Source organism: Bombina bombina, chromosome 10 (genome assembly GCF_027579735.1).
Source record: "Bombina bombina isolate aBomBom1 chromosome 10, aBomBom1.pri, whole genome shotgun sequence".
Lineage (NCBI taxonomy): Eukaryota > Metazoa > Chordata > Amphibia > Anura > Bombinatoridae > Bombina > Bombina bombina.
The window spans coordinates 131,982,673-131,993,589 of record NC_069508.1 but is presented as its reverse complement, the minus strand read 5'-3'; the positions used below and the strand labels follow the sequence as shown (position 1 = coordinate 131,993,589).

Here is a 10,917-nt window from a genome sequence, read left to right as displayed (position 1 = left end):
CAAACAGAAATCTTCATCTCTTTTCTGTTTCTGAGTAAATAGTACATACCAGCACTATTTTAAAATAACAAACTCTTGATTGAATAATAAAAACTACAGTTAAACACTAAAAAACTCAGCCATCTCCGTGGAGATGTTGCCTGTACAACGGCAAAGAGAATGACTGGGGTAGGCGGAGCCTAGGAGGGATCATGTGACCAGCTTTGCTGGGCTCTTTGCCATTTCCTGTTGGGGAAGAGAATATCCCACAAGTAAGGATGACGCCGTGGACCGGACACACCTATGTTGGAGAAATAGATGTAAATTATATGTTATACCACTTACAAACTATAAGCAAAAAGGTTTTTTTTGTTTTTTTTTTATACTTTTTTCTTTTTTAATTTCGCTTCTGAAGGGACAGCAGATTTAAGAATCATTGTCTGCAAATTAAACAGGGGACAATACCAATGGCTGTTTGACATACTGCGTTTAGAAATTTAATACAAGTGCCAAAACGAATCGTGACATTTAAAAAACACCGACATATATAATGAAATCTCACAAAATCAAAACCACAATTTACTAAATAATTGTTATATCTATGGTTAGCAAAGTATTCTTTGTCTTGCTGTATGTTTTTTTCGAATAAAAGTTGCAAATTTACTATGACTATTAAGATAGATATATATATATATATAAATAAATAAATAAACATTTTACCTGGAAAATCCCTCATTTTACATGTCATGTACCATCAGTGAGCAACAGTCCTGCTTATACCGCAATACATATATTGCTGCTTTTTGCTTCACTTCAAAAATTTAATCTGCATGTCTAAATCAACAAGAATTGTATGACAGTTCATTTGTATTTATAATATAAAAAATGCCAAATATGTTATGAAGGCGTATATACATATATAAATAAATAAAATATGAGTTCTACAATTTGTTATGAATGCTTATTTATTGGGTAACAGGTGATAACCAGAATGGATATCGAAAACAAATGTCTCAAACCTTGGTGAAATGCTTTAAATCCGTACCCACTACTAATCAAAGCTTTACATTAACACCAAAAGGGCTATAGAGTTTTGATGTTTAAACGAATGGTACCCAAACAGTTTTATTTCTCACCGTTCTCCTGACAACGTATTAACATACTGTATACACATACATGGGGAAAATAACGTACAAAGGGATGTTTAAAGTTTTTTTTTATGCAGAGGTTAGGAACAACGATGTACTGTAAATTGTGACTGTGAAAAAAGTAAAATTATGCAGAACAAAAATCCAGCAGTATAAAAGAAAGCAGATGAACCACTTAGCTCACCCACTTAAATTCTATGTAACCATCTTAAATATTAATAAAAATACAATCTTTCATGGATTTTGTGCAGACTACAAAATATGGAATTAACCTTACATATACGCTTTTATATTAGGCAGTTTTCTTTGATGAGTTGCTGTGAGAAACCCCAAACGGAGAGAGGCAGAAGGCTGTGTATTGTATATTAGAAAGGATTTATAAAGGAAGATTGAGTGTTAGACTTTACACAGTAACTACAACTGGCACTTGTTTTCCACCAATTTTTGTACACGTCACATGATCATTGGAACATTACATTTAAAAAATAGATCCGAGTGACTATTTTGACATTCACACACCATGAGCGGGCTACAGAAGCAGCAGAACCTCCACTGTAGTGCTTCATTGTACATAAATAGTTTTAGTCAAATGTGATTAAAAGCAGCTCATACTGAAGCGGAGACCTGCAATGGTCCATAGTAAGGGTCATTTGTGTTGTTGAGAGACTATTTCCTTTAAGCAAACACTGACTGGTTAAAACCTTCTCAAAATGTCAGTTTTCTGTGCAAAAAAAATATTTCACAACCAAACTGCAAGCTAGTAAACTGGTTTTAATATAAATAGTTCACATTATAAACCAATTTTTCCAGAAGCCTTTGGAACAGTGTATTCATGCTCTATGATTTCGTTATGATCATTCTTGACACTGACCATCTGAAATAACTTAATACGGTGAAAGGAACATTTCCAGCAAAGTCCTCTTCCTGTACATTTGGAATGTCGGGCTGCGGTGCAGTGTTGCAGATGATGAAGGTATCATGCTGTGAGCAATATTTCAAGGGACGTTGAGTATTATCCCACATTGAAAACTGATATTGACAACTCTGCCACCCTTTGTTTCTGGAGAAAATACCAAGCACATTTTGTTTGCCCAGTCACGTCATCTGTTTGCTGGGAAATAGTTTGGATCAAGGTAATTGTAACTGGTGCTGTGGGGCATGCAGTAGTCTCTGTCTAGGAATGTCTCTGCTCTATAAATGGGCTCCAAATGATGATTCTCTTTGTGTGTTTCTGTTTCATATAAACTGTGAAAAGAAAAGAAAAATGCAATATGACCGTACAGCAGCTAGAATTGCACTCCAGTGATGTTAATTGATATACCTAGGTTGTTCTCACAGGAGCACATCACATTGCTCATACAGCCCATTAAAATAAAATGAGAGCGGAAGAGGGCATCACATAGTGACTTACCATAACGTATGATGGAACATACAAGAGTTGGCTCTCGAATTGAATAAATAACTATTAGAGAGAGTGCATTTAAAGTGATGGTAAACTCTCCCCTTCATAAAATCATATCTAGAATGTTAGCGATATTTTAGATGTAGTTTATATTAAAAAGTTATAGCGCATCTTCATTACAACTGACTGTTTGAATTGTTATCCAATAATTCAAACCATTAGCTCACAGAAATATTGACTTTTGAAGTGGGTGGCGGAGTGTGGGGAATAGCTATATTAAAAAGTTATAGCGCATCTTCCTTATAACTGATTACTTAATCCATCTAAAATATCACTAGCATTCCGGATCTGTTTTTATAAAAGGGGAGAGTTTAATATATAGAAGATCAGCAAAATAATAAAGTGGGTTATGCCAACAAAAAAATATTTTTGAAGAGGCATGTTGGTGCAATAATAAAATGCTGTAATTTATTTACAGCATTTTATTAGTGCACAGATGCTTGCAGGTAACCTCTTTACAGGGTTTAAAGTACCCTCAGCAGGACACGGCCGGCAAGCAAGGTAGCATATGCACATAGCCTTTCAATCACCAAAAGGGACCTGTGCAACATGGGCTCAGACGAGCATAACCGTTTCCAAGAGACAAAATGCTGTAACAAATTAGAACATCCCTGCAAATTATTTTGTTCTATAGAGGACTAGATTTGTAGTCATTTAAACTCACCAATCTGAGCAAGAGTCACAGAAATCCACAGACATCCGCTGGGGACAATCTTGACAGTGCCACCGAATGCCCTGAATGGGCTCTGTTTCACAGTTGTCACACTGAAATACACACCACAAGAGATGAGATTTGTTTGATCTCAAACCATAGCTTAAAAAAAAAAAAAAAAGCTTAACACGTCATGATAAATCAATTTCCTTATGTAGAATGTGATACCATATTGTATAGTCTTGTGCCATCAACTTCCAGAAGCCTTTACTTCTACTCGAGCTAAAATGTTTAGATGCTTGTTTAACATTTATAACAATCTGAAGTATTTTTGTCCCTTTAAACAAAATTGCCTCTACCACGCAACATCCTTGGCTTTGCAGCTACTATGGATATAAGTAAAAGGCTTTAACTAATTTAATAAATAAAAACCAGTTCATAAAGTCAACCTCTCAACTAAAAATACATGTTAAAAGTCATAAATAATTGTGTGTGGTTCTTAAAAAGTATTAAAATAAAGCTGCAAAACCTGGGAGAAACCTGAAACACTCAGAGATCACATCTATAGCTTGAGGATCTTAGATTTTGACAAGACAATTAAACTAGTATTTTTTAATTAAAAACAAGATATTTTAAATTGAGCAATGAGTTTCCTCAATGTCAGACATGTTGAACAGGCTAGTAATGAGACAAGCAAGCTTGGAAAACACTCCTGCTTAGAGCCGGCAAAGAGAATGACTGGGGGGGGGGGGGGGTGGAGTTAAGGGGGGAGCTATATAGACAGCTCTAGGAAGGATAATATCCCACAAGGATGAATCCGTGGACTCGGTACATCTTGCAAAAGAAACAAGATATTTTTCTGGACTTTCTACTTCTACAAAATATTGAGGGGCAAAAAAAAAAAGGAGTTTTTCTCTTGAATGGATTGTTTGGTGATACACAATATCTGTTTCCCAACTTATGAGACCTGAAGTGGCAAGAGACCGTTTAACACTAGAAAAGTATAGAATTACAAATGCCAGCAACCGTCTATGCTATGTCAAAGCCCTACCAAAAACTGTAAATGTAACTAACTTATTTGTAAGAAGAAAAGGGATGTTTTTTGTAAAAAGACAAACCCCATTCAAAGCCAATTAAAGTAAAGCCATCAGAAGAGAGGGCATTCTTCTACTGAAGACTACAAGTACCGAAACCTGAACTTTTTACAGAAAGGGCAAAATTTTAAACTAGAAAACATAATTTATGCTTACCTGATAAATTTATTTCTCTTGTAGTGTATCCAGTCCACGGATCATCCATTACTTATGGGATATTCTCCTTCCCAACAGGAAGTTGCAAGAGGATCACCCACAGCAGAGCTGCTATATAGCTCCTCCCCTAACTGTCATATCCAGTCATTCGACCGAAAACAAACAGAGAAAGGAGAAACCATAGGGTGCAGTGGTGACTGGAGTTTAATTAAAATTTAGACCTGCCTTAAAAGGACAGGGCGGGCCGTGGACTGGATACACTACAAGAGAAATAAATTTATCAGGTAAGCATAAATTATGTTTTCTCTTGTTAAGTGTATCCAGTCCACGGATCATCCATTACTTGTAGGATACCAATACCAAAGCTAAAGTACACGGATGATGGGAGGGACAAGGCGGGATTAAGCGGAAGGAACCACTGCCTGAAGAACCTGTCTCCCAAACACAGCCTCCGAAGAAGCAAAAGTATCAAATTTGTAAAATTTTGAAAAAGTGTGAAGCGAAGACCAAGTCGCAGCCTTGCAAATCTGTTCAGAGGCCTAATTTTTGAAGGCCCAGGTGGAAGCCACAGCTCTAGTAGAATGAGCTGTAATCCTTTCAGAGAGCTGCTGTCCAGCAGTCTCATAGGCTAGGCGTATTACGCTCCGAAGCCAAAAGGAAAGAGAGGTTGCCGAAGCTTTTTGACCTCTCCTCTGTCCAGAGTAAACGACAAACAGGGAAGATGTTTGACGAAAATCCTTAGTAGCTTGTAAGTAAAACTTCAAGGCACGGACTACGTCCAGATTATGTAAAAGACGTTCCTTCTTTGAAGAAGGATTAGGGCACAACGATGGAACAACAATCTCTTGATTGATATTCTTGTTAGAAACCACCTTAGGTAAAAACCCAGGATTGGTAAGCAGAACTACCTTATCTGCATGGAAAATCAGATAAGGAGAATCACATTGTAAGGCAGATAGCTCAGAGACTCTCCGAGCCGAGGAAATAGCCATCAAAAACAGAACTTTTCAAGATAAAAGTTTAATATCAATGGAATGAAGGGGTTCAAACGGAACTCCTTGAAGAACCTTAAGAACCAAGTTTTAACTCCACGGGGGAGCAACAGGTTTAAACACAGGCTTAATTCTAACCAAAGCCTGGCAAAATGCCTGGACGTCTGGAACCTCTGCCAGACGCTTGTGCAAAAGAATAGACAGAGCAGAAATCTGTCCCTTTAAGGAACTAGCTGATAATCCTTTGTCCAAGCCCTCTTGGAGAAAAGACAATATTCTAGGAATCCTAACCTTACTCCATGAGTAATTCTTGGATTCACACCAATAAAGATATTTACTCCATATCTTGTGGTAGATTTTCCTGGTAACAGGCTTTCGTGCCTGTATTAAAGTATCAATGACTGACTCGGAGAAGCCACGCTTTGATAGAATCAAGCGTTCAATCTCCATGCAGTCAGTCTCAGAGAAATTAGATTTGGATGATTGAAAGGACCTTGTATCAGAAGGTCCTGTCTTAGAGGCAGAGTCCATGGTGGAAAGGATGACATGTCCACTAGGTCTGCATACCAAGTCCTGCGTGGCCACACAGGTGCTATCAGAATCACTGATGCTCTCTCCTGTTTGATTTTGGCAATCAGTCGAGGGAGCAGAGGAAACGGTGGAAACACATAAGCCAGGTTGAAGAACCAAGGCGCTGCTGGACCTGGATCCGTAACAAGGAAGCTTGGCGTTCTGGCGAGACGCCATGAGATCCAACTCTGGTTTGCCCCAACAATGAATCAACTGAGCAAACACCTCCGGATGGAGTTCCCACTCCCCCGGATGGAAAGTCTGACGACTTAGAAAATCCGCCTCCCAGTTCTCCACGCCTGGGATATGGATTGCTGACAGGTGGCAAGAGTGGTACTCTGCCCAGTGAATTATTTTTGAGACTTCTAACATCGCTAGGGAACTCCTGGTTGCCCCTTGATGGTTTATGTAAGCCACAGTCGTGATGTTGTCCGACTAAAATCTGATGAACCTCAGTGTTGCTGAGGCCAAGCCAGAAGAGCATTGAATATCGCTCTTAACTCCAGAATATTTATTGGAAGGAGTTTCTCCTCCTGAGTCCACGATCCCTGTGCCTTCAGGGAATTCCAGACTGCACCCCAACCTAGAAGGCTGGCATCTGTTGTTACAATTGTCCAATCTGGCCTGCGAAAGGTCATACCCTTGGACAGGTGGACCCGAGACAACCACCAGAGAAGAGAATCTCTGGTCTCTTGATCCAGATTTAGCAGAGGGGACAAATCTGTGTAATCCCCATTCCACTGACTCAGCATGCATAATTGCAGCGGTCTGAGACGAAGGCGCGCAAATGGCACTATGTCCATTGCCGCTACCATTAAGCCGATTACCTCCATACACCGAGCTACCGAAGGGTGCGGAATGGAGTGAAGAACACGGCAAGCATTTAGAAGTTTTGATAACCTGGACTCCGTCAGGTAAATTTTCATTTCTACAGAATCTATAAGAGTCCCTAAGAAGGAGACTCTTGTGAGTGGGGATAGAGAACTCTTTTCCTCGTTCACTTTCCACCCGTGCGACCTCAGAAATGCCAGAACTATCTCTGTATGAGACTTGGCAACTTGAAAGCTTGACGCCTGTATCAGGATGTCGTCTAGATATGCCTCGCGGTCTTAGAACCGCCAGAAGTGAGCCCAGAACCTTTGTAAAGATTCTCGGGGCTGTAGCCAACCCGAAGGGAAGAGCTACAAATTGGTAATGCCTGTCTAGAAAGGCAAACCTTAGAAACCGATGATGATCTTTGTGAATCGGTATGTGAAGGTAGGCATCCTTTAAGTCCACTGTGGTCATGTACTGACCTTCTTGGATCATGGGTAGGATGGTCCGAATAGTTTCCATTTTGAAAGATGGAACTGAGGAATTTGTTTAAGATCTTTAGATCCAAAATTGGTCTGAAGGTTCCCTCTTTTTTGGGAACCACAAACAGATTTGAATAAAAACCCTGTCCTTGTTCCGTCCGCGGAACTGGATGGATCACTCCCATAACTAGGAGGTCTTGCACACAGCGTAGGAATGCCTCTTTCTTTATCTGATTTGCAGATAGCCTTGAAAGATGAAATCTCCCTTGTGGAGGGGAAGCTTTGAAGTCCAGAAGATATCCCTGAGATATGATCTCCAACACCCAGGGATCCTGAACATCTCTTGCCCACGCCTGGGCGAAGAGAGAAAGTCTGCCCCCTACTAGATCCGTCGCCGGATAGGGGACCGTTCCTTCAAGCTGTCTTAGAGGCAGCAGCAGGCTTTCTGGCCTGCTTGCCTTTCTTCCAGTACTGGTTAGGTTTCCAGGCCTGCTTAGATTGAGCAAAGTTCCCTCTTGTTTTGAAGCGGAGGAAGTTGATGCTGCACCTGCCTTGAAATTTCGAAAGGCACGAAAATTAGACTGTTTGGCCTTTGCTTTGGCCCTGTCCTGAGGAAGGGTGTGACCCTTACCTCCAGTAATGTCAGCAATAATTTCCTTCAAACCAGGCCCGAATAAGGTCTGCCCCTTGAAAGGAATGTTGAGTAATTTAGACTTTGAAGTCACGTCAGCTGACCAGGATTTAAGCCATAGCGCCCTACGCGCTTGGATGGCGAATCCAGAATTCTTAGCAGTTAGTTTAGTCAAATGAACAATGGCATCAGAAACAAATGAGTTAGCTAGCTTAAGTGTTCTAAGCTTGTCAATAATTTCAGTAAATGGAGCTGTATGGATGGCCTCTTCCAGGGCCTCAAACCAGAATGCCGCCGTGGCCGTGACAGGCGCAATGCATGCAAGGGGCTGTAAAATAAAACCTTGTTGAATAAACATTTTCTTAAGGTAACCCTCCAATTTTTTATCCATTGGATCTGAAAAAGCACAACTGTCCTCAACCGGGATAGTAGTACGCTTTGCTAAAGTAGAAACTGCTCCCTCCACCTTAGGGACCGTCTGCCATAAGTCCCGTGTAGTGGCGTCTATTGGAAACATTTTTTTAAATATAGGAGTTGGGGAAAAAGGCACACCCGGTCTATCCCACTCCTTGCTAATAATTTCTGTAAGCCTTTTAGGTATAGGAAAAACATCAGTACACACCGGTACCGCATAGTATTTATCCAGCCTACACAATTTCTCTGGTACTGCAACTGTGTTACAGTCATTCAGTGCAGCCAATACCTCCCCAAGCAACACACGGAGGTTCTCAAGCTTAAATTTAAAATTAGAAATCTCTGAATCAGGTTTCCCCGAATCAGAGATGTCACCCACAGACTGAAGCTCTCCGTCCTCATGATCTGCATATTGTGACGCAGTATCAGACATGGCCCTTACAGCATCTGCGCGCTCTGTATTTATCCTAACCCCAGAGCAATCGCGCTTGCCTCTTAATTCAGGCAACCTGGATAATACCTCTGACAGGGTATTATTCATGATTGCAGCCATTTCCTGCAAGGTAATCGCTATGGGCGTCCCTGATGTAATTGGCGCCATATTAGCGTGCATCCCCTGAGCGGGAGGCGAAGGGTCTGACACGTGGGGAGAGTTAGTCGGCATAACTTCCCCCTCGTCAGAATCTTCTGGTGATATTTCTTTTATAGTTAAAGACTGATCTTTACTGTTTAAGGTGAAATCAATACATTTAGTACACATTCTCCTATGGGGCTCCACCATGGCTTTAAAACATAATGAACAAGTAATTTCCTCTGTGTCAGACATGTTTGTACAGACTAGCAATGAGACTAGCAAGCTTGGAAAACACTTTAAACAAGTTTACAAGCAATATAAAAAAAACGTTACTGCACCTTTAAGAAATACAAATTTTGTCAAAATTTGAAGTAACAGTGAAAAAAGGCAGTTACACTAACAAAATTTTTACAGTGTATGTAACAAGTTAGCAGAGCATTGCACCCACTTGCAAATGGATGATTAACCCCTTAATACCCAAAACTGAATAATAAAAGACAAAAACGTTTTTTCAAACAGTCACAACAACTGCCACAGCTCTACTGTGGCTTTTTACCTCCATCAAAAACGACTTTGAAGCCTTCTGAGCCCTCCAGAGATGTCCTGGATCATGCAGGAAGAAGCTGGATGTCTGTGTCTGTAATTTTTGCAGTGCAAAAAAAAACGCTAAAATAGGCCCCTCCCACTCATATTACAACAGTGGAAAGCCTAAGGAAACTGTTTCTAGGCAAAATTCAAGCCAGCCATGTGGAAAAAAAACTAGGCCCCAATAAGTTTTATCACCAAAACGATTCAACATGCCAGCAAACGTTTTATATTACATTTTTATCAGAGTATGTCTCTCTATTAATAAGCCTGATACCAGTCGCTATCACTGCATTTAAGGCTTTACTTACATTAGTTCGGTATCAGCAGCATTTTCTAGCAAATTCCATCCCTAGAAAAATATTAACTGCACATACCTTATTGCAGGAAAACCTGCACACCATTCCCTCTCTGAAGTTACCTCACTCCTCAGAATATGTGAGAACAGCCATGGATCTTAGTTACTTCTGCTAAGATCATAGAAAACGCAGGCAGATTCTTCTTCTAAATACTGCCTGAGATAAACAGTACACTCCGGTACCATTAAAAAATAAACTTTTGATTGAAGAATAAACTAAGTATAAAACACCACACTCCTCTTACGACCTCCATCTTGGTTGAGGCTTGCAAGAGAATGACTGGATATGACAGTTAGGGGAGGAGCTATATAGCAGCTCTGCTGTGGGTGATCCTCTTGCAACTTCCTGTTGGGAAGGAGAATATCCCATAAGTAATGGATGATCCGTAGACTGGATACACTTAACAAGAGAAATAACATTTATCCATAGAGATGGACTGATCCTGTTCTGAGTCCATAGCTATTGTAATTGGTCCCCACAAAAAAAAAATAGACCAATTAAAATGAGAATAAAAATTATGAGCAAAATTATATTAATTTGATCCCAAAAAATAAACAATAAGTTCAAGACTTAACACAGAGGCTAATAATTGTATTAACAGTCTAAGACCCAACCTTAGACAAGAGAATCTAAGCGTTTATTTGAGGCTCCTACCATGATGGGAATCAGTATCCCACTAGTAAGAGGAGCGAGACTCTCCAGCAGAGATCCTCTCCTCTAAGCAAACCATCCGATCAACAAAGTCAGTGAAAGCCAGCACTTCTAAACTCACAACTGCCAGCTCCGATACATCGAAAATGCAGAAGTCACGCGGCCGAAAAAAAGAACTGCGTTAAAGCTAAAAAAACCCTGCAATAATGAAAAACGGCCCAACATATAAAAAGTACATCCAGTTGCAAAATATAAAAAAAAAAAAGGTTTAAGGGAAATCAAGAACATGTATAATGTCTTGTAATTCCTTCAAAGGAGTAGGAAGGAGTTGAGTGCATTGTAAGTCATGGATTTT

General features: G+C 40.0%; 1 protein-coding gene across 2 annotated transcripts in view; it reads right to left on the bottom strand.

The window, feature by feature from the left end:
- Positions 1-926: 926 nt before the first annotated feature.
- The window catches only part of ZZZ3 (zinc finger ZZ-type containing 3), a 367,019-nt gene continuing 357,028 nt past the window's right edge, over positions 927-10,917 (bottom strand). For both annotated transcript variants that reach the window (XM_053693335.1, XM_053693334.1), the window contains exons 11-12: positions 3,254-3,354; positions 927-2,372 (exon numbers count right to left, since the gene is read on the bottom strand). In XM_053693335.1, the coding sequence (XP_053549310.1) occupies positions 2,228-2,372; positions 3,254-3,354 (246 nt within the window). In that variant the 3' untranslated portion in view covers positions 927-2,227. The remainder of the gene's footprint in view (positions 2,373-3,253; positions 3,355-10,917) is intronic.